This window comes from Marmota monax, unplaced genomic scaffold, assembly GCF_021218885.2.
Source record: "Marmota monax isolate L192 unplaced genomic scaffold, Marmota_monax_Labrador192_F-V1.1 WCK01_AAM20220418_F8-fsc00168, whole genome shotgun sequence".
NCBI classification, from domain to species: domain Eukaryota; kingdom Metazoa; phylum Chordata; class Mammalia; order Rodentia; family Sciuridae; genus Marmota; species Marmota monax.
In genome coordinates, this window is record NW_026692492.1 from 3,200,267 (window position 1) to 3,222,656 (window position 22,390).

General features: G+C 58.1%; 1 protein-coding gene across 1 annotated transcript in view; it reads right to left on the reverse strand.

Moving 5' to 3' along the window:
- Positions 1 to 12,280, reverse strand: part of Cd99 (CD99 molecule (Xg blood group)) — a 15,871-nt gene extending 3,591 nt beyond the window's left edge. Inside the window, exons 1-9 of the mRNA XM_058579083.1 lie at positions 12,250 to 12,280; positions 11,441 to 12,031; positions 5,514 to 5,537; positions 4,376 to 4,426; positions 3,052 to 3,096; positions 2,359 to 2,415; positions 2,058 to 2,105; positions 1,589 to 1,639; positions 971 to 1,084 (exon numbers count right to left, since the gene is read on the reverse strand). Of these exons, the coding sequence (XP_058435066.1) occupies positions 971 to 1,084; positions 1,589 to 1,639; positions 2,058 to 2,105; positions 2,359 to 2,415; positions 3,052 to 3,096; positions 4,376 to 4,426; positions 5,514 to 5,537; positions 11,441 to 12,031; positions 12,250 to 12,280 (1,012 nt within the window). The remainder of the gene's footprint in view (positions 1 to 970; positions 1,085 to 1,588; positions 1,640 to 2,057; positions 2,106 to 2,358; positions 2,416 to 3,051; positions 3,097 to 4,375; positions 4,427 to 5,513; positions 5,538 to 11,440; positions 12,032 to 12,249) is intronic.
- Positions 12,281 to 22,390: the final 10,110 nt, after the last annotated feature.

Below are 22,390 nucleotides of genomic sequence, written 5' to 3' on the forward strand. Positions count from 1 at the left end.
CGGTTTGCCCCAACCCTGCCCGGCCACCCCAGGTCATTTCTCTACCTCTGTCCCTAAAACCACGCTATCTGAGTCACGCATTACGCTCACTTTAAAATTCAGGGTGAAAATGGAAATGTGCACAACCCAGAAAAAGGTGGAGGCTCCTGAGGGAGGCCCATGGCGTCTCCAGGAACAGAGGGTCACTTTCTCTCCACGTCACCATGTGGCCTCCTCGCTAGGACGAGTCCTTCCTGAGCAAGCCACCTGCGGGGTCCCCCCTCCCGCTGCCCATCAGACTCAGACTTGGGAAAATGGAACTAAAGGGAAATGGTAAAATCCACGTGGGCGGAGCTCCCGGCCTTTCGAGGTCCCCGCGACTTTGGGGAGACCCAGGCCGGGCGAGGGTTTGGGCTTTCCCTGGAATCCTAGATCCTTGGTGGCATCTCCTTGAACGTGGGCATTTGTCTGCCCAGATTCCTGACTTGGAGCAAATCCTGGGCCTCATTGAGGGACTTTTAAGCACCAGGTCCCAACCCCCCTGACGGACCATGGAGTCCCCAAGACGCAGGTCCCCAAGGCACCCCGTGTCCCGATTCTCCATCCAATTTTGCACCCCATCCAAGAGCCTCACTGGTTAGTTGGTTTCACCAAATTGGGCGGGAGCGACTCCCCATTTGGGGGGTCGGATTCCTCTGGGTGCAGAAAGCAAGATGGCGGCCCAGCCTTGGGCTCAATCACCATCCATATTTCCTCGGGATGGCGTCCCCACAGAGGAGTCCCCACACAGCCCGGGGCACCTGCAGCCCGTGTGTGCCCAGAACCCGCCAGCGCTGGAGCAGTTAGCAACCTGTGCACATGTGCATGTCGGGGCAGCAGGGCCTGATCGCAGAGCCAGGGAGTCCCAGCCTCGCACCCGCGCTGTGAGCCGGCAAGAGCGCTGCGTGTGCTTTTGCGAGGAGGCCCGGTGCGCGGCCAGGAGGGCACCTACCGTTTTCTTTGAAGCACAGCTTCTTTTTCTGGTAGGCGATGAAGCTGGAGATGGCCCCGGCCACGGCCACCACCACGGCCCCCACGATGCCGGGGACCACACCCTGGGAGTTAGCTGCACAGAGGAAGAAACAGACGTCACCGAGACAGAGAGGGACACGCAGATGGCAATGGAATCCCAGGACAGCCGCCCGAGAGACCCATCTAAACACCGCAAAGAAGATGGGTCCAGGAAGTTCAGGAGGCTGAGGCAGGAGGATGGCGAGGTCAAAGCCAGCCTCCGCCAAAGGGAGGCCCTGAGCAGCTCAGGGAGACCCTGTCTCTAAATAAAATGCAAAATAGGGCTGGGGACGGGGCTCAGGGGTCCAGGGACCCTGAGGTCAATCCCGGGTACCAAACCCACCAAAAAAAATTGTCACTTATTTCCTAAAATTGCAAAGTGGCCACGCAGCCGTGCAGCCGGCCGAGCTGTGGCCCGTGATTGACATGGAGGGACAGGGGCTCTGCCGAGGTCTTCAGGGCGATCGTGCAAATACTACGACTTAAAGCACCGTGTCCCCGGCGTCCCTTGTCCCCAGAGGAGAGGGGAAGGGAGAGGGCGGCCGTTCAAGGTACATACTGTCTTGTCCCTCGTTCCTGTGACTGCCACCGTCAGAGCCACCGCCGTGTCCTGCAAAAGAAGAGTGTTGACCGAGGGCAGACTGCTCCCGTCTCCGCTGCACCTGGAAGGTCCCCCGGAGGTCCCCTGTGTCAACGGCTCGGTCCCCATGTGGGGGCTCGGAGACGGAGGACGAGCCTGCAGGGGGGTCTCGAGTGTGGCCTTTCAGGGGCCTCTGAGTGGACCTGGGTCCATCCTTTTCTGTCTGCGTCCCAGCAGGAGGTGACGGACCCGGGACCCCTCAGCAGGGAGCCTTCCGTCAACGCAGGGGGCCCTCAGCTGGCTCCCAGGGGTCCAGCCCAGGACAGAGCCCCCCAGGGACAGAGCCATGCATTCAAGAGTGACCTCGCCGAGAAGCTCGGGGGACGCTCCCTTCTGTGATTCTGTAGGGCCGGTGGCCGCAGGGGTGGGGGGAGAAAGGACAACTTACCTTCACCTCCCGAAGTCCCGTCTAGGAGGTCACTGTCAGAAAAGCCACCTGGGGAGAGAGGGGAAGAGTCAGCGGGTCCTCGGGGTGGAGGGGGCCGTTCCGGTGCGGAGGCAGGAGGATGGCCAGTTGGAGGCCAGCCTCAGCCAGTCAGCACGGCCCCGTCTCCAAAGGAAATAGGAAAAGGGCTGAAAATTGCAGATCCCAGCCCAAAGCGGCCTTTTGGGAAAGGACGGTCCCCACAACCCCCAGTCCAGCCACGCCCCATGACCCCAAGTCCAGCCGAGGGACAGGGTGGACTTACCAGAGGAGCCGGGCTGGTTGGGCCTGGGCTTGGGCTCATTGGGCGACACTGGGGCATCTGTAACAGAGTTAGAGCAGCGAGAAATGAAGGGAGGGGACCTTCCTCGGCTCCCCCAGGTCACCCAGCAGCTGGACAGCACAGCTAGCCCTCGCCCCGGAGGGGACACTCATCCCACGGCCACCTGGCAGTTGCCGTCCACCCCCTGGTGACGATGCTACTCACTGAATGCTTTCAACAGAGGCCAAATGGTCACGTGGGAGGCCACGCAGGAAGGTTCAGAGGTGGAAGGAGTGGGTTAGCAGAGGTGTAGACCAATAGTGGATTAATCCACTTGTTTGGACTCACTGGGTGGTGACTGCAGCAGGTGGGGTGTGGCTGGAGGAGGGGGTCCCTGGGCTGTGCCTTTGGGGTCTCTGTCCTGTCCCTGGTGGGCAGAGCTCTCTCTGCTCCCTGGTGCCCTGTCCTGAGCTGCTCTCCTCCTCCAGGCCCTGCCGCCATCTTGTTCTGCTCCCCTTGGGCCAGAGCCATGGAGTCGGCCCCCAGGGACTGGACCTCGGACACCAGCACCAACTGCCACACTGCTCACGGCGGCAGGGATCAAATAACACGAGTTGGGTTCCTGACGACCCCCGATCCTTTCTGCAAATGCACGACTGGGCACCTCAACGACACTGGCCACAGCAGGTCACTCACCGTGTCCACCACCACCGAGAGCGTCCTCGAGGTTAAAGCCGTTCCCTAGAAACGGGGACAGGTGGTTAATTCCAAAGTTCTCGGGGCGCGATGCTGGCACAGACGAAGGTCACCCGGGGGTGGAGCAGAAGCAGTGGGTTATTAGCAAAGCTGAGCCTCGAGCGCGCGCAGCAGGGGACACTGGGGACCCTCGGGTAGCTCCCCTTTACCTTTCAGCCCCTCTGGGGAAACACCCGGGGTGTTCCTCGGTGTCGCTGGGCGACAAAGTTGCAACTGACTCACGGTGTGCATTTGCGACAAAGTTGCAACTTCGCGGCGGGCGTCATTTGCAACAAAGTTGCGACTGCGTTTTGCGCAGTGCGCATCCTGAGCTGCAGGGAGCTGTCCAGTGGCTTTTTCTGTCCAGCCCTGACCACATTCCCCGCTTGGAGGCATGGACCTTTCTCAGGGTCCAAGAGCCTCACCCCGCCTTAACCGCGTCTATTTGCAGGACCTCAGGACGCGCGAGGCCGTCCTTCTTGCAGACGCGGCCTCCAGGAGCACGGAGCCGGACCTCAGGACCGAGGGGGCGCAGGAGGGAGACCCCCCAGCAGAGAAACCTCAACCCTCCTGAGGGTCTCGAGTGCCTCCCTTTGCAGAGTCGAGGCCCGCCCCTCCAAGAAGGCCCCACCCCGGTGCCCACCTTGCCAGGGCTTCGGGACGATCTTTGTCACGGGCCCCGGGGCTTCGTGCGCGGCCAAGCTTAGGTCAGCTGAGGGCGAGCAGCAGCTGCTCAGTGCGCGAGGGCTCCCCGCCGGGCCACCTTCAGAAGCAAGCAAGCAGCTAAGGCAGAGCGGCCTCCACAGCGAGGCCAGCCAGGAGCGGGCAGCGGCCATCTCATCCGCTAAGATTCCAACCACACTCTGGGGCCCAATGATGCCCGTCAAGGAACAGACGGGCAGAGGCCACGGGTCCCAAAGTTGGGCGTGGACATGGAATTGAAATGGCCCATGGCGGTCACCGCAGCGGCTCGGGAGGCTGAGGCAGGAGGATCGCGGGTTCAAAGCCAGCCTCCGCCAAAGCGAGGCCCTAAGCAGCTCAGGGAGACCCTGTCCCTAAATAAAATGCAAAATAGGGCTGGGGACGGGGCTCAGGGGTCGAGTGCCCCTGGGTTCAGTCCCTGGTACCAAAAAAAAAAAAAAAAATGTCACCACCCAGGACACAGGCCCGACGAGTGACTCATGTCCTTTGGTGGCTTCGGGAGCTCTTTCCTGCTGTTAGTTAGGGTCCAGGAAGCCAGCGTTTCCTCTTTCTATTTTGCACAGCGAGGACTCTGTCTCCTTACCGTCATCGCTGGGCTTTTTGGGAGCCTTCGTTGGTTTCTGGTCATCGCCTCCTAAGAAGCAAACCAACAAAAATAACTAGAGGTACTGGACGGAGGCAGGGAGGCCCGCTCCGTGTCCACTCCGTGAACACGTGGAACACGGTTGGCTGCACAGCACGGTCCCGCCGGGCTGTCCCCTTCCTCCTGAGAGACAGATACCCCCGGAAACCACAAGAAGAGGAAGATGACCAGCAAGACCGAGAGTGGACGCCCGAGATCAGAGGAGAAGGCGGGGGAGGGACCGGTGCCCATTTACTCCTCGGGAACCTGGCTTCCTCCCCAGCGACTGGCACCCAAGCGGCCTCCGTTAGGAACCCAGGCTGGGCCGGGCGCGGTGGCTCCCACCCAGGATCCCTGCAGCTCGGGAGGCTGAGGCAGGAGGATGGCAAGTTGGAGGCCAGCCTCAGCCACTCAGCCAGGCTCTAAGCCATTTAGCGTGGGACTGAGCGACTTCTAGAAGGTGTCTGCAGAGGGACTCATTTCTGAGATGGGCTCCTCCTGGGTCAGGGGGCCTCATGCCATGGCCGTGTCCTCCCCAGAGACAGAGGAGGGGACACAGACCCAGAGGAGGAGCCCCGTGGAGACGGAGGCAGAGACTGGAGTGAGGGGCCACCTGCCCAGGGCCACCTGGAGCCCAGGAGCTGGACAGGCAGGAGGAGCCCCCTGGAGGCTGTGGAGGGAGCTCAGCCGGGGACCCGGGTCCAGCTTGTGCTTTGGGGTCTTTACTGTGACAACCCCGTGGGTCCAGAGCCGAGCGGAGCTCAAGACAGAAGGGGCAGCTGGACACCTTTCCCCGGCGCCGGGGTCTCAGGTGGAGAGAGGGACAGGATGTGGGCAGAGCGGACCTGGGAGCCAAGGCTGGGGCAGAGGACAGGCAGGATCCTGCCGCAGGGTGGACCAGTCCCTTCCCCAAGCCCCAAGCTGCCCGGCTTCCAGGTCACCATCTCCACTGAATGACCCCAGCGGCCACCACGGTGGACCCTGCTGGACCTCTGTGCACTGTCCCCTTCCCGAGGGGCTCACACCGTCAAGGCCTTAAGGGACACACTGTGTGCAAAGTTAAAAAAAATAAATAAATAAAAAATCAGGCACTACTCACCGAGGGCGTCGGACAGATCCAAATCTGAGAAGAAAAGGAAGAAGACCCAGGTTAGAAATCGGGGAAATTACGCCGGACGCCGGGGCCCACGCCTGCCATCCCAGCGGCTCTCGGGAGGCCGAGGCAGGAGGATGGCGAGGTCAAAGCCAGCCTCAGCCAAAGGGAGGCCCTGTGCAGCTCAGGGAGACCCTGTCTCTAAATCAAATGCAAAACAGGGCTGGGGACGGGGCTCAGGGGTCCAGTTTGTGGACAGTGGGTGGGGCCAGGGGCAGAGGTCCACTCAGGGGCAGAGGTCCACTCAGGGGCAGAGGTCCACTCAGGGGCAGAGGTCTGGACACCCCCGTTCTCCTCAGAGGCTGTAGAGCTCCCAGACCTGGAAGAGGACATTTGGACACCTGGAATCCCCTCCAGGTGTCCCGGGATGGGACACATTATTGCCACCGGCCTCCCCGAGGTCCAAACCAACTCTGCAGCTAATCCTCGTGTCCGGCTCCCCGAACCCCCAGGAAGCCACCTGGGCACTTCCTGTTTCTTGTGAGAGTCAGAACAGGTCCCCCTCGTCTTTCTGAGCCTGGCTTGTTTCAGGGCACACACATCGTCCCCTCCGGGCCACCACGCTGTCACCAAGGACAGGAGGAGCCTGTCTTTTTTGTGGTTGCATACTATTCCCACCTGCCTACAGGACATAGAGCCCTGTCCTCCTTTCTGGTCCTCCTCGGTGCGCACAAAACCCAGGTGACCCATACCCAGATCTGCTGCCCAAACACCCCCCCCCCCAGGGACATTAGCGAGAAAGGGCAGGTGGCCAGTCCCGGGGGGGGGGGGGGGGGCCAGATGCCCCGGGGATCCTCCCTCGGTTTGCAGAGAGGCTGCCTCCGCCCCCGCAACCAGCCTCCAGATGTGCAGGGGACCGGCGATGAGTCACCAGGGCGCGTCCCCACGGCGGCCCGAGCCCCGCCCTTCCTCGGCTCCGCGGCCAGGAAGCTCGGAAAACAAGCCGAGGCGCGCACGGGCCTCCCTTCCGGCCTCCCGCCGAGCTGCCTCCCGCAGGCGCGCAGGGGTGAGCTCCGCAGGTGCAAATGCAGCCCGAAGGCGCACCGAAGGGCAGCCCCGCAGAGGCCAAGGGCCCCTGGACTTGCAAACCGGCTGGGTCGACCTACGCCGAGCTTAGGCGCCGCCTGTATACGGTGCCTTTTGCAGATCACCTCAGGGAACCGCCTTCCAGGCCCGGCGCTTAGCGACAGTGTTACCCCGCGGAGGCCCCTGTCCTCTGTCACTCTGAGGCATTGTCCCCCACAGTTGGGGGGGGGGGACAGTCCCTTCCTGAGCAGCCTGGGTCTCCAGGCAATCAGGGGACCCAGTGGCCCAGGGACCGTGTCGGGATTCTCGGTGACAGTGACAGGCCACTTGAGGGTACGGGAGGGACCCAGGCGGAGGTGACAGACGCACAGACGACCTGGCCCTCCCTCGGGACTCTGCACCGCGGGTCACCACAAAAGGGAACTGTCCTTTTTCTTTCCTGGGGACGGAACCCCGGGGCGCTTCTCCGCGGAGCCACATCCCAGGGCATTTTGACTTTTTATTTAGAGCCAGGGTCTCGCTGAGTTGGGTGGAGTCTTGCTAAATGGCTGAGGCTGGCCTCCCACTCTCCGTCCTCCTGCCTCAGCCTCCTGAGCCGCTGGGATAACCCGGCAAAGGATCAAGGGGTGGATGGGTGGATGGGTGGGTGGACCGGTGGGTGGGTGGACAGATGGATGCACATGGATGATTGACGGCTGGATGGTGGACAAACTTGATTGACAGCTGGAACCTGGCCTCTCAGGGCCTCTGGGGTGCTCTGGTGAGGGGCTTTTAAAAAGCCTTCAGTCTCTAAGGAGGTCCCTGGACCTGCCCAAAGTGTGCAAGGTATGAACTATCTGAAGGGCTCCTCCGAGTCCTGGACAGATGCTAGGGTTGGGGACGGTGCCGAACAATTGAGGGGATTAATTCAACAGTCTGCTAACAATCTGATGTGGAAGAAGGAGCCGGCAGGAGTGGAACGGGCTGCTTCCAGTCCTGAGCTCTGGCAAAGGGCCATATCCTAAAAGATAGGCATGAAGGAGGGGATGCAGGCCAAGGAGACTAAATCCCGGTGCTTTGGACACGGAGCACTTGGTGCATCCAGACAGACCTGATCCCTGCGCAATTCCCTACCAAAGCTCAACCCAGTGAGGAATCTGGGGACAGGGTCCTGGACACTGGGGGGTGGAGAAAAAGCAGAATGCCCAGATGTGGATCTAGGGAAGTTCCCTCTGTGATCACACTCCCAGTCTAGTTCTTCCCCACCATTTCCACTCCCCGCTTATCTCCAGCTCCTTATCTTGCTGGACACAGAGATGAACCCAGGCAACGGCTCTGACCTGGGGGCTGTCTGGGGGTCACAGCCATCGCCCCGCAGACACCTCTGGCTGGAAGCCGGACACCGGGCGGGGGCCCTGGCTGTCCGTCACGTCTGTCTGTGGGAGCTAGCTCGGTGCAGAGGGACCGAGAAGATACCACGTCCCTCGGGCTCTAGAACCATCCGTGGCTCCCGTGCCCTCCTCCAGGGGCCGGCAGGACCTGCCATCTTGGGGCGCTTCTCAGCACACAGAGGGACCCCGGCGACGACGGTGTCCCCTGGAGAAGTGACGCCCGGGAGCCGGGGGCGGCTAGCTGCGGTTTCCAGGGCACTCACTGGTGTGGCTCAGGGGAAGGAAAACAGGAAACCGGAAGTTGTAGAGGGGGGTAGAGGCCCAGCCTCACCAGGGAGGCTGGCACCCGCCCAAGCCAACGGCCCAGCACCAACAGGAAGCCCCCAGAGAGAAGTGGCCATGTGCAGACGGTGCCGTTATCACCCTGATGCCGTGACCGTCCTTGGTCACCGTCCTTCCTCCAGGACAAGGGCACACACACAAGAAGGCCAGGGCGTACAGCTGTCCCTGCGGTGGGGACACTCTGCCACCCTGAAGGCCACCTCCACCAGCAACAACGCTCCGCCTGCCACCACGCTCTTACAAGGTGACGATGACCATGTGATAAACTGCTTGAGCCAGGCGCCGTGGCACGTGCCTTGTCATCCCGGTGGCTCGGGAGGCTGAGGTGGGAGGATCACAAGTTGGAGGCCAGCCTCAGAGACTTAGAGAGAACCTGAGCAGCTCAGGGAGACCCTGTATCTAAATAAAATATAAAAAGGGCTGCGGATGGGGCTCGGTGGCTAAGCACCCCTCGAATTTAACAGCCGGTACCCCCCAAAATTAATAAAATAAATTTTAAAAAATAATTTAAAAAATCTAAAAATTATAAAAATAAAGGAGCCGGGGTGTGGCTCAATACTGACCAGTCCCCAGTACAAAAAAAAAAAATAAAATGAAATCAAATAGACCCTTAGGTCACCACCCTGACGGACAGACGGATTCCAGGGGCTGAAATGTCCGTCTGTCTGGATTTTGGGTCTTTCTTTTGCCAAACGTGAAAATAGGTTTAAAAACCTGGTGGAAATCAGGGGAGAGGGTCCCCAGCCCGGCCAGAGGCTGGCGGCTTCTGGGTTAAAGAATCCAGCGTCCCCCTGAGAGGCTCTGGCCGCCTCTGGCTACCCCGTGTCAGAAGGGTCTGCAAATGTGGGGAGCGCAGGGTCCCCATGTCCTGGCGCCAGGGGACACGGAGAGCCCAGAAGGACCCAGGTGACCTCCCTGAGTGCCCCTCGCTGGACAGTGCCCCCCATTGGACAGGAGTCCAGTTAGCTCTGCACGTCCCCAGCCCTGTTTTGCATTTTATTTAGGGACAGGGTCTCCCTGAGTGGCTCAGGGCCTCGCTTTGGCTGAGGCTGGCTTTGAACTCGCCATCCTCCTGCCTCAGCCTCCCGAGCCTCTGGGATGACAGGCGTGGGCCACGGCGCCCGGCCGAGCGAGCAGCCTCTGTCCACTCACCAGAGCTCAGGGACAGACCCATAAGAACGGCCAAGACCTGGCTCGAGTGTCATGGGGGTCTCAGATCTCTGTGTGGCCGACTGCTTCCAGGTACAGACGGACGCTTCGTTGATTGGCAGGTCCACAGCCGGCCACCTGAGATCTAAGGCACTGCTGAGCTCAAGGAGATGCACCAGGACCCAAGGTCCCCGCTACGGTGCCACCTGGGAGCCAGAGCGCACCCTGCAGGGACTTTGTGCCCTCCTGGCTGCAGATGCCCCTGATGGACCCTCAGCGTGCAGGGGTCCCCTGCCTCAGGTCTCCAGGGGACAATTCCTCCTCCACTAGACGCTGCCCCTGGAGACGCCAAGCCCTGGGTCTGTGTCTTCCCACTTCTCTAAAATCCCCTGTCCTCTGTGGAAGGCTCTGTCACCGTCACCGTGGAAATCAAAGCCAGTCTTTGGGCGTCCATTCCAGTTCCTGGGCGCCACCCACGTGCCTGGGGAATGTCCAGGTCTCAGGGACCCACCAGGGCACTGTGCTACCTGGGAGCCCACGACTCCTCGGGTCCCCAAACTGGGAACATGGAGCCAGAGTTCCCAGCAGCAAGACTTAGGACCCGTCTGGAGCCAAGATTTTTTGCAAACCTCCCCGTGGAAACCAAGCCCGAGGCTGACTCTCGGGAACAATCTGGTCCCCATCTGGTCCCAAGAGGATCTGATGGGAAAGAGGGGATCAGGAGCGGGAAGAGGAGGCGGCCCCTCAGAGGAAGAGCGCAGTCCCCTGCCCCACCCTGCGGCCAGCCCATCACGGAAATCATCCACATCCACAGCCTTGGGGTTGGTAGGGCCCGTGAGCACCACTGAGGCACTTCCAAGCCGATACACTGAAACGTCTTATTTGGGACTCAAACATGACGAGGCCGCCCCCTCTCCACCGTAACCCTCCAAAAAGGTGCAATCGCCCGCCAATTCTGCAGCAACAGCAGGTCAGGGACAAGTTAGGGAGGGGTAGGACCGGCGAGCTGTAAATTCGTTTTCCCCACCAGGAGGCAGGCTGCGCTCGTGCTTGGCCGCGGTGCATTCCAAAAGCGGGTTCAAATTGTCCCTAAAAACCGAGGGCCTGGTGTCCCCCTCAGGTCTAGGCTGAGCTGCAGGCTGGGGGCGCTCGGCAGAGAAATTTGAAGGCCCCCATCCCGGCTGCTGCGCGCTTCTCATTCCTGAACAGAACCGGCGCCCAGATACGGGCAGCGGGCGCGCGCACTCAGGGACCGAGCGGTGCCCTGCGTGTGGTGACAGTGACTCACACCACCCGCGCCCTGAAGCCTTTCCGTTTTGCAAAGAAGCTGGGGCAGGGATGGGGGAAAGAAAGGGCCAGGGGTCCCGGGGATTCTGCTTCTCTGGCTCCTTTTCCTGCCTGTCCCGAGTGACAAGCCCCTGACCATCTGGTAAGGGCGCCTCGGTGTCCCCGCGTCGCTTCTCCACCAGGCGTGACCCGCGGCCAGCGCTCGCCAAGCACTTTCTCTGCCCACCTCGCCCTGCCCCTCCTCCCAGGCCCGAGCTCCGGAGCCGATTCCAAATTTAGGCCCGGGCGCAGGGCGTGGCTGGGGACGCGGCTCGCACACAAAGGCCCAGGTCCCCGAGGCCCCCCGTGCGCGTGGGCGAGAGGTGGCGACCCAAGTGGCCGGGGGACAGCGGGCACCGGGCTGCGGACCGCCCGGGCTGGGAAGCGGAGGGGGACGGTCGCCGGCTGTCCCCCGGGGGCCTCCTGCAAACTTTGAAAAAGTTGGAGACGCCCGAAAAGACACGCTGACATTTCGCGCCTGGAAGCGATCCGAGCTGGCCCCGGGGACACAGCTGGAGACGCGGGCCTCCTCCTGGAGGCGTGGGTCACCCGCTGGCCGCCCGCCAGGGCTCCGGGCGCGGACCGAGGCCTGGCCGCGCGCTGCGCCCCCCGCGATGCCGTGCGCCCCCCGCGCCCCCGGGCCCGGTGGCGGTCACTCACCCTGCGCCTGCAGCTCGGCGCCCAGCAGGAGGAGCAGCAGCAGCCCGGCCAGGGCGGCCCGACGCGCCATGGTGCGCGCGGAGCCGCGGGGGACAGTCCGGCGAGTGGGGCGCCCGGGCGGCGGCGCAGAGATCCCGGGCCCAGGCGGGGCCGGAGGAGGGGCGCCGCCCTGTCCCCGCCCCGCGCCCGCCCCGGCCACCTCCCACCCCGCGCCCTGGCCCCGGGACCGCGGCAAACCCTGGAGGGGACCCCGCGGGGCGAGTCCCGAGCGCTCCGAGGGGGTCGCCGCCCCCGCCAAGCCCCTCCTGTCTGCAAACCGCTCCGAGGGGCTCCCCACGCGCCCCCAGGGAGGACTCCGCGCTCCGTCCGTCCCGGGAGAGGGGCAGCCCTTGGTCCCCCCGCGGCCTCCCCGGGCAGCTCCGACTCGTGGCGGAGGGAAGTCCCGGGGTGGGGGAGGGGCTGCGGGACCCGGCGTACGGTTGCTCCAGCTGCGCACCCGCAAGGATCTCCCTGAAAGGGGCCTCAGCTCCGGCAGCTTCCGGGAGCAGGCGCCTAGGGGCGAGGAGAGCTGGGGGTGGGGACCGTCAATCACTGGGGGGGGGATGGGCAGGAAATGCCACCCCCACCCTGTTTCCCGGTCCCTGGTCTAAAGGCCCTGATCCCAGGCCAGAGGTGTCCCCTGTCCCCACTAAGACCATGTTGTGTTCTAGGTGAGTTTAATGTTCCTCGCCTTTGCCTCCGCGGTGTGACATTCCACTACCCTGCGTGACAGACCCCTGAGTCACCGGCTGTCCACCCTGAGTCACTACCTCCCCTCTGGCCAGTCCAGGCCCGTGTCATGGTCTAGCCGCAGGCTGTGTCTGGGCCCCCTCCTGCCTGTGTGGGAACACCTGTCATCTGCGGCCTGCCGCACCGTGGCCAGCTGGGTGACACTCTCACAGGGCCACAGGGCCACAGGGCCTCCGCATGCTGTGTATCTCAGGAGGTTACAAATCTGTTTACAAATCTGGCCCTGCACACCTGCACCAGAGGAGAGAGGGTTTATCTTTTTATTGTCCCCTAATTGCCCTGCCACCTGACCCTGGTTCGGAGTCACAAGAAGAAAGCCGACATTTGTCGGTTGAAACAGGAAGTCTTACAGCTCACCTGAGTTGATTGCGCAGCCACAGCCCCTTCTCCCAGGTTTTTCTTCTGCCCCTTCCCCTCCTGCAGAGCCCTCACCCTCTGCCCCGTGATATTTTTTTTTCCAGGTTGGTTGCACACTTGGGGACAATGGAGGGGTACGGTCTTTGGAAGATCTCACGATTTTTCCTTATGAGGCCAGGGAATGTTGGAGCTGTTGCAGCCATTTTGGAGCCATGAGGCAAATCAGCCTGAGATGGAAACAGAAATGAAAGAAACCAAGGGGACTTCAGGCTGGTGGCCAATTCCAAAGACTCATCCGTGTCCCCTTTATCACAATGAGATGTTTTGTTTTTCTTCAGCGTTGGCTCAAAAATTACAATTTCCATTAGATGTTGTGGGCATTTTGAAATGCGTGTCTAAAGGTCTCATCTCCAGAATGAAAATTCAATTAATGTGGGGGGAGGGGATCTTTTGAATTGGATTCCATCCCCCAAGGACCCAAACGTGTCAATCATCAGGTACAAGTCTTCAAGGACCCCGCAGTGGGTACTGCGCCTACCTCTGGGCACGGTGTTTACTTTAAAAGCCTCCACCGAGGTCTATTTATTTGTGTTTATTGGCGTTCGTCCGAGCTGTGACAGGCTGCACTTTCAGGCCACTGTGGCCCGGGCTGGGAGCCCAACCCCGAGACAGACACAGGCTTTTTAGGAGATTAAATTCTCTCGGTGGAGTGCAAGCAAAGCACAATTAGCTCATGTTAAAGACTCAGCATTTCCATAATGAAACATTTTGTTTTTGCAGACGGAGCCCCAGCGATGGAGCCCAGGGTGCTTAACCACTGAGCCTCGGCCCCAGCCCCTTTTTCATATTTTTATTTAGAGACACGAGCTCACTCAGTTGCTTACGGCCTCTCTAAGTTGCTGAGGCTGGCCTCCAACTTGCCATCCTCCTGCCTCAGCCTCCAGAGCCCCTGGGGGAACAGACGTGGGCCACTGCACCTTGCAAGTCATGCAATTTCTGAAGCCCTCAAGGAGCCGGAAGAAACTCGACAGCGAGGATTACTGAGGACACACACATATGTCATGGCATACGTAGAGAACCGCATGTCTGCCTAGTGTGTGTGCATACATAAAATCAAATATAAATAGTGCATATGTGATGTATAGAGAGTGCTTGTGTGGTGTTAATAGAAGATCTATATATATATATAAAATAAAATAAAATATATCCAAATCTCTATACACAGAGTGCAGTATGTATTAATACACAGGACTGCATGTGCGTAGTCGGATTGATACTATGTAGAATTACACAGATATTATATGTATTAACATAAAGTTGCATAGTGTTAACACATGTACTGTTTATACATAAAATGATATATAATAAAAATAATAAATATATTTATTATATATTATATTTAATATAATATATAATAAATATATTTATTATATATTATGTATTATATTTTATATAATATATATTATAATATATTATATTATATATTATAATACATGTATTAACATTAATATATTATAATATATCATATATAATTTTATATGATATATTATAATATATTAATGATATAAAATAATATGTCATATTATTATGTAATTAATATATTATAATTTATCGTATAATATAATATGAATATATAATAGTAGGGATACATGTGCTATTTATATTATATATAATAAAGGATATTTATACCTGTGTACCCAGAATACCCTATATATTTATAGAGAGCATGGCATATCTAGGAGGCATAATAGTCAATATAATTGCAAATATAATGTCAATAAAAGACATGAATATGGTACATATAATAAAAAATCTCTATTTGCAGAGTGAGATATATATTAATATGTAGAACCAAGGGTGCATGCTAAATATTTGATGGACTGATGGACAGATGGATGGATGTCTGGATATCAAAATGGATGGGATGGATGGATGGGTGGACAGATGGACAGACGGATAGGTGGGTGGGTGGAAGAGTCGGTGACTGAACAGATGAATGGCCCAGGGAGTGGAAGGACAGACAGACCACCCGGGGGGACCTTTCCGGACACGCTTGCCGGGCTTCCTGTAGCTGACCCAGCCCTCGCACACCGGGACTCAACCGTGAGGCCAGGGACTCGGGCTGGGGACTCCACTTTGCCCCGGGGGCACCCCTGCAGTGGGGTGGGATTAGCAGCAGGAGCCCGGGGACCCAAACATGGATGGGGAATTTCAAGATGGCAGCCACGGAACATGGAAGCAATTATGGAGATCCATTCTGGGCAAGGACCCATCTACAAAGAGTGGGAGCCCATGAGATCAGCCCTGGGGCAGACACCTGAGGAGACTGTCACCAGCACATGCACACGTGGTCCCAGGACTAGGTCACCCTCACAGGATGCTGGTTGGACCCCAAGAGGCGAGTCAGGTTTTCATTGGTGTGACAAAACACTTGACGTCAATAATTTAGAGATGGAAAAATGGGGGGGCTCAGGTTTTCAGAGGTTCATGGTGGCCGACTCCATGGCTGTGGCCCAAGGGGAGCAGAACAAGATGGCGGCAGGGCCTGGAGGAGGAGAGCAGCTCAGGACAGGGCACCAGGGAGCAGAGAGAGCTCTGTCACCAGGGACAGGACAGAGACCCCAAAGGCACAGCCCAGGGACCCCCTCCTCCAGCCACAGCCACCTGCAAGGGTGAGGAGACACTGTTCCCGGGGGACAAGCAAGAAAGTCGCTTCCTAGACATGACCTTGACTTGCCTGGTTCCCTGTGGCCATGAGAGACAGCCAGTCCGTGTCCCTTGGGATAATTTGTACCTGGACTTTCTGGCCTGTTCTTGGTGTTCCCTCACTTTGGCTGGCACCTCAGGAACAAAGGGGCCTTCAGGGACACGGGGTTTCATTGTTCCCCTCCTCTTAATGGACGACCCATTGCATGGTGTCTGCAGAGCGGGCGTAGCTCCTGTGCGGAAGGCTCGGTCCTCAGTGCGGTACCTCATGCTGCCCGTTAGGCTCATGTTCCCAGCAGAAACTTAGGTAGTAAATAGAGTCGCAGACCCCACCCCAGTGCTGAGCTTGCACTGAGGAGGACGCCATTGCTGGGTCTTATGAAGCAGCCCAGAGCATCTACCGAGGGACAGCAAATACCCTCTGCCCTCAGCCCTCCTGGGTCTCGGGAATGCAGATGATGGGCTGTGGACCTCCATGTCCTCCATAATCACATGAGACGATGCCTTATTAAATGTCTTTCCATTTATCTATCTTAACTATTTATCCATCCATTCATTTATATATCCATCCACCCCTCCATCCACCCACCATCCATCCACCCACCCACCCATCCACCCATCCATCCACCTCCTCATCCATCCACCCATCCATCCATCCACTAACCCATCCATCCACCCACCCACCATCCATCCATCCACCCATCCATCCATCCATCCACCCACCATCCATCCATCCATCCACCCACCCATCCATCCACCCACCCATCCACCCATCCATCCATCCATCCATCCACCCATCCATCCACCCATCCATCTACCCACCCATCCATCCATCCATCCATCCACCTATCCATCCACCCACCATCCATCCATCCATCCACCCATCCATCCACCCACCCATCCACCCACCCATCCATCCATCCATCCATCCATCTACCCACCCATCCACCCACCCATCCATCCATCCATCCATCCATCCACGCACCCACCCACCCATCCACCCACCCACCCATCCATCCATCCACCCATCCATCCACCCACCCATCCATCCATCCATCCATCCATCTACCCACCCATCCACCCACCCATCCATCCATCCACCCATCCATCTACCCACCCATCCACCCACCCATCCATCCACCCACCCATCCACCCACCCATCCACCCACCCATCCATCCATCCACCCATCCATCCACCCACCCATCCATCCATCCATCCATCCATCTACCCACCCATCCACCCACCCATCCATCCATCCACCCATCCATCTACCCACCCATCCACCCACCCATCCATCCACCCACCCATCCACCCACCCATCCATCCATCCACCCATCCATCCACCCACCCATCCATCCATCCACCCATCCATCCATCTACCCACCCACCCATCCACCCAGTCATCTACCCATCCACCCACCCATCCATCTGTCCATCCATCCATGTGCATTTGTATATGTGTCTCTGTCTCTAATCTTCCCTCCTTTGGTCCCTTTGGTCCCATGAAGCAGACACTGGCTGTGGCTATTACAAAAACAAGCCCCAGAACCCAGACCTGGAGGTGGGGAACTTGAAGTGGACAGAGCTCACCTGGACACTCCGTGTTCCACTCTGGGGTCAGAGAAGGACACCTGGAGGTTGACTTGTAAGTTCTCTTGATCTGCAAATAAGTAAGCCGCTGTCCAGTCGGTCAGCGGACCCACCGCCAGCTCCTTCTGACCTCGTGGAGGGTCTTAGTGGTCAACGGTGATTTCAGAGAAGGCGGGAGGTTTCCGGCTCAGGCGACAGCGTGTCCTCTGCTCTCTGGGGAATGTGTCAATCAACTGGAAGGAGGAGGGTGGGGGAGTTTGGGTGGCAAAGACCCAAATGTGACCTCAGGTCATCAGATGGCATTTGGGTGTTGAAATACACCAGGAAATAAAGAAGGTGTCAATGTGCACTTGTAGGATTTTCACGCGTCATGATTTCGTTTTATAACTTGGCATTTTGAAAAAATGACCAACTCCCCGGGAACTTGCAAAACCAGTCCCTATAACTCCATATGCCCCGAATCCAACCCCGTGGGGACATTTCACACGATGACAGGAAGATCTGTCCATTGAGACGTCACCTCCAGTGCATTAAGGAGCCTACACACCACGGTGGCTTTTCCCATTCAATCAGCTCTGAGGCCCCTTGCCTCCAGCGTCTCCAAAATACGCAGATACACGGAGGCACCCATGGACCGAGGGCCATCTGTCCACTAAGTTCTGGGGAAAACGCACATTCAGGGGTGGATATGTCCATTGGCAAGGCCGCCATTTTGGTGGGTAATGGAGCTCTGGTCAATCTCTACTCCAGGGTCTTCTTGCTTTCATTCCCCATGGACCAGGGTCCCCTGTTTCTCTGAATTCTTGAGTAGGGAGAAGGGTTGACGTCCCTTGGGTCATTTCCAGTCTCCACCTGTGCTTTGCTGAGAGGCCACACAAAGAAAGGTGTGTGGGAAATGACCACATGGTGGGCCACACCATATCAGGACGTGTTTGAGGACAGGTGTGCAGAAAGCAGAGAACTGGGGTGGTCCAGGGTGAGGGAAGACCCTGGGGCTCATCAATAAGCATCCGGGGAGCAGGGACTTTTGAAATGTTTATAAAAAATTTCTTGCTTTTTCCTGATTCACTCACATTGCTATTTTTTTTTTTCTTAAACGTCCAGTTGAAACCGTTTCATCTGAAATCCTTCCCCGTTTTTTAAATAAGTGGATGCATGGGAGGAAGCTCAGAGGGCAGAGTCCCTCTGGAAGTCCCCCTTTAATGAGCAAATCAGAAGCCACGGAGATGGACGGCTCCCAGCTCTGGGCTGCAGCCCGAGGTCCAGGCGGGGCCGACCAGGGTCAGCTGAGGCTGCTTCCTGCTCCCAGAGGCGCCTTCTCCTGGGTCCTCCATGGAGGACGGGCAGGGGGCTCTCAGGGGCTCTTGTACAAACACCCTGATCTCCTTCATGGGCTGCACCTGGGAGCTCAGCCCTCCCAGAGCCCCCATCTCACCATTAGGCCACAGGGATCAGGATTCAATATGCAAATTTGAGGCACCCCCAGGGCCACACCACAGCAGATTTTCTGGGCTCATAATGGCCCCAGAGACACGGTGGTTTCTTAGGCACGACTGGGCTCCCAGACAGGAAATTCCTTCCATGTCCCCTTTGACTGGGCACACAGTTAGTTTTCCAATATCTCCTTTCCAATGGGCGGTATGCCATCCTTTGGGACCGTTTTGGACCCGCAGCCTCCAAACATGTGTGAACCATCAGGAGAGCTGCGCTGCCGCCCGCCTCGGAAATTCCTTCCCCTCTGCATCCTCCCTCCGCCAGGATCCAACGTTGGAACCATCAGGGAGATGAGTGAGTTTGGGTTGAGTTTCCTGCCGCCATGTTGGATTGGGGCATTGGCTACGTGAGGTTCCTGCTGCCATTTTTGTCCAGGGCATTTATTGCATGAGGTTCCTGCCGCCATGTTGGTTTGGGGCATCTATTTGGTGAGGTTCGTGCTGCCATTTTGGTTCAGGGAACTCGGAGATCCCTGAGCCACACAGCTCGCATGGCAACGAGACAGGTGACGCACAAGGTCAGAGTTTGTCTTTGCATTCGCAGTTTATTCACCCGGGAGTTCGGCTTGGCTCCCAAGAGCCATGACAACCTCAGGAAGGCACCTCGGCCATTTTGGATCATTTGAAGTCATCCCGCCACACTCCCTGACACTGAGCAGGTGGAGAGTCTGGTCCACGTGAGCTCCTGCTACCGTCTTCTCAGCCTCACCACCCAAGATGTGATGGCTGGTCCAGCAGCAGCCCTCAGGTGCTGAGAGGAGATGCAGATTCTCCACCTCCTCGTTCAGGAGGTACCTAAAAATCTCCAAAAACCATGAATGAGTTTTCTTTTCTTTTTTGGGGGTGTGGGAATAGGGGTACCCAGGATTGAACTCAGGGGCCTCTGACCCCTGAGCCCCATCCCCATCCCTATTTTGCATTTTATTTAGAGACAGGGTCTCCCTGAGTTGTTAGGGCTTCGCTTTGGCTGAGGCTGGGTTTGAACTCTCAATCCTCCTGCCTCAGCCTCCTGAGCCGCTGCCTTAGGGCAGCCTCGTTGACACAGCCCTGCACCCTAGGACAGCCTCAACTGGAGTCCAGACTCTCCCTCTAACAGCTCAGGGAGTCAGGGGACTGAGGATGAAGGGGACGCTCGGCCTCACCTCTAAGGTGCCGACATCATGAGCCTCCAGAGGAGGAAGCGGGTGCTTAGACAGAGGATGTCCTTCCAGCCACTTCCCCGTCAGCCCAGGGGACACCCCAGGGGAGAGGCTGTGGTGGACGCTGTGGCCACCCACAGTCCCCACTTCCCCTCAATGTCTCGCGTCCCTGCTTCCTGGCCTGGGTAGGGGGCTGTGCTGGCCACACCTGCTCCGAGGTGGACCACTGGATTGTGAGGTCCACCTGAGCAATGGCCTGCGTGTCCCAGAGCCCGTGGCCCCTGGGTGGCCCTCTGTGCAGTAGCAGCTGGTCAGCTCCGAGGTGGACTGGCTCCCGGGGCCTGAGTTGGCCGCAGCCCTCCAACTTGTGAGCTGCCTGGAGCCTCCGTGTCTGCAGCTGCTGTGACAGAACTCCACGGGCCAGCGACAATGGCCAGTCCCCCGAGGTGGCCCTCGCCAGTCCCCTCCAGTGCCCCACGTCCTTCTCCCCTGGGAAGGAAGCCCATCAAGCCTGATCCTGTGACCCCGTGAGGATCAGGAGGACTCTGCGCTCACGGGTGGCTGATCCATGGATGGGTTCCTAGGGGGGTGGGTGATTGACAGGCGGCGGGACCGGAAGGAGGCGGGAGCCAGCGGGAGGGATGGGTCTTTGGAGATCTGGCCTTGGGGACTATATCCTGTCCCTGGCCGTGTGGACAATGTCCTGTCCCTGGCCTGTGGCCCACCTGCCCCAGCCCCTGATAGTTCACACCATCACTCCCGGGCCGTGTCTTTCCGAGCTCCACTCTTTTACGCAATGCAGATCCGCGAATGGCAACTTTCTTGACCTGATTTCCTCTCCGGTGTCGTGGTGACTGCAATGTGACTCACAAGAGCCAAGCTGGAGTACTATATACCCCCCCAAAAGAATGGAACCCTGTCTGCTGCGACAACCACACGGATGGACCTGGAGGACATTCTGGAAAGTGAAATAATCCAGGCGGAGAATGATAACTACCACTGGCTCCCACTGCTGTGTGGACCCCAAAATAATAATAATAATAATAATAATAATAATAAAATCCAAAGTGTAGAAATACTAAAACGGTGGATACCAGGGGTTCAAGTGGGGAAAATGGAAGGTGTTGGTCTTGTATGGTATGCTGGAAATGTGCCTAGAGAGTGGGCTCTCGTGTGTTTCACAAAAAACACTGGGCTACTCAGCTCTCTGTTACTGTGACAAAATACCTGAGCAAGTCAACTTAAAGAAGGAAATACGCACATAGGCTCATGGCTTCCGATGAGCTGCTTTGCTCTGCCTGAGGTGAGGCAGGACATCATGGCGGAAGGTCGTGGTGGAGGAAAGCAGGTCAGCTCATGGCTCCCAGGAAGCAGAGAGAGAAGAGGCCGGGGACAGGATATAGTCCCCAAGGACAGGTCCCTAAAGACTTCCTGTCTTCTAATAGGTGGCACCTTCTACAATTTCCACTCCTTCCCAATGGTCCACTCAGCTATGAGTCCATCAATGGATGAGTCCATGCCTGAGGTCAGAGCCCCACCTTTGGGGACCAAGCCCCTCTCCCAAGGTGGCCCCAGGCTGGCTCTGCCCAGGAGGGATTACCAACGGCTCTCCCTAAACCATTAGATCCACATGGATACGCAACTGCAGTATGTATCAGACACTGGGTGTGTTTCTGGCCTTTCCAAGGAAGAGTGAGCTGACGGTGTGAGCTAACACTGGCCTCTCTGCTGGTATGGACACCTGGACATGCCTGTCGATGGTCAAGTGGGACCTGAATTCTTTTTATTTTTCTTTTAAATCGGTCCACCACGCACCTCCACGGCCGTGTTTTACCCTACGCCAGGGTTCCATTCCTTTTCATGGCTGCATACTATTCCACAGAGCAGAGATAACACATTTTCTTCATCTACATTGTTTTCTAACCAGAGACTGAACCCAGGGGGCGCACAAAGCTCATTGCTCCTGACCCTGTGTGTCCTTTTCCTGATGCCCCTTCCTGCCTGCCAGGGTCACGTCTCTCTGGTCCTGCTTGGACTCCTGTGGACCTTGCCAACATCGTGCCTCTGGACAATGGCGTTCAAAGCTCGTTTCCTCTTGGTCACACAGAAACCTCACCAGCTGGGGGTGCAGCCCAGTGGGTCCAGGGCTTGCCTGAGGCCGTGGGGTCCATCCCACGGGCCGCAGAAAGAAAATCACAGCGACTCAGAGACATAAAACAGGATTTCTGTGCCATAAACTGGGAAAATCCAGGGGGTCGGGAAAGAGAAAAAAAAAATAGAATTCCCTTTGACCAGGGTCCAGTTTATCCCCGAGTCCTCCTCCGTGGGCCTCCTGCTGCAGGAGGTGGCCGCACCTTGCTCTTGCCGCGCACAGGCTGCCCTCTGCTGGCGACAGGCTCTCACTGCGCCCCCCCCTCCCCTCCATGCCAACCTGGGACACCACCAGCTTCCGGTGGCTACCTGCAGTGAGGGGCCACCCGCCCAGGGCCACCTGGAGCCCAGGAGCTGGAGAGGCAGGAGGAGCCCCCTGGAGCCCGTGGAGGGAGCTGGACGCCATGGTGAGAGGTGGAGGGAGCTGCTCCGCGTGCAGAGCGCCCCCCTGTGGCCAGAACGACCACCTGCAGATGCCCAGCGACAAGCTCAAGTCCTGAGCCTCCACGGACCCAGTGGACAGGGCAGGTGGCTGTGGCCAGCTCGTCCAGCTTTGGTGACAAGCCAAAGAAATGTAGGCACAAGGCTCGGTCCTCGGAGCTCTGCTAGGAATGCGCTACCCTGCCCTGCTACTGCGCCCTGCGCGCTGCTGTGGGGACAACCAGGGGGTGTCCCCCCCCCACCCGGGGACCGGAAGGATCTCCACCCCTGAGCCCCGTCCCCA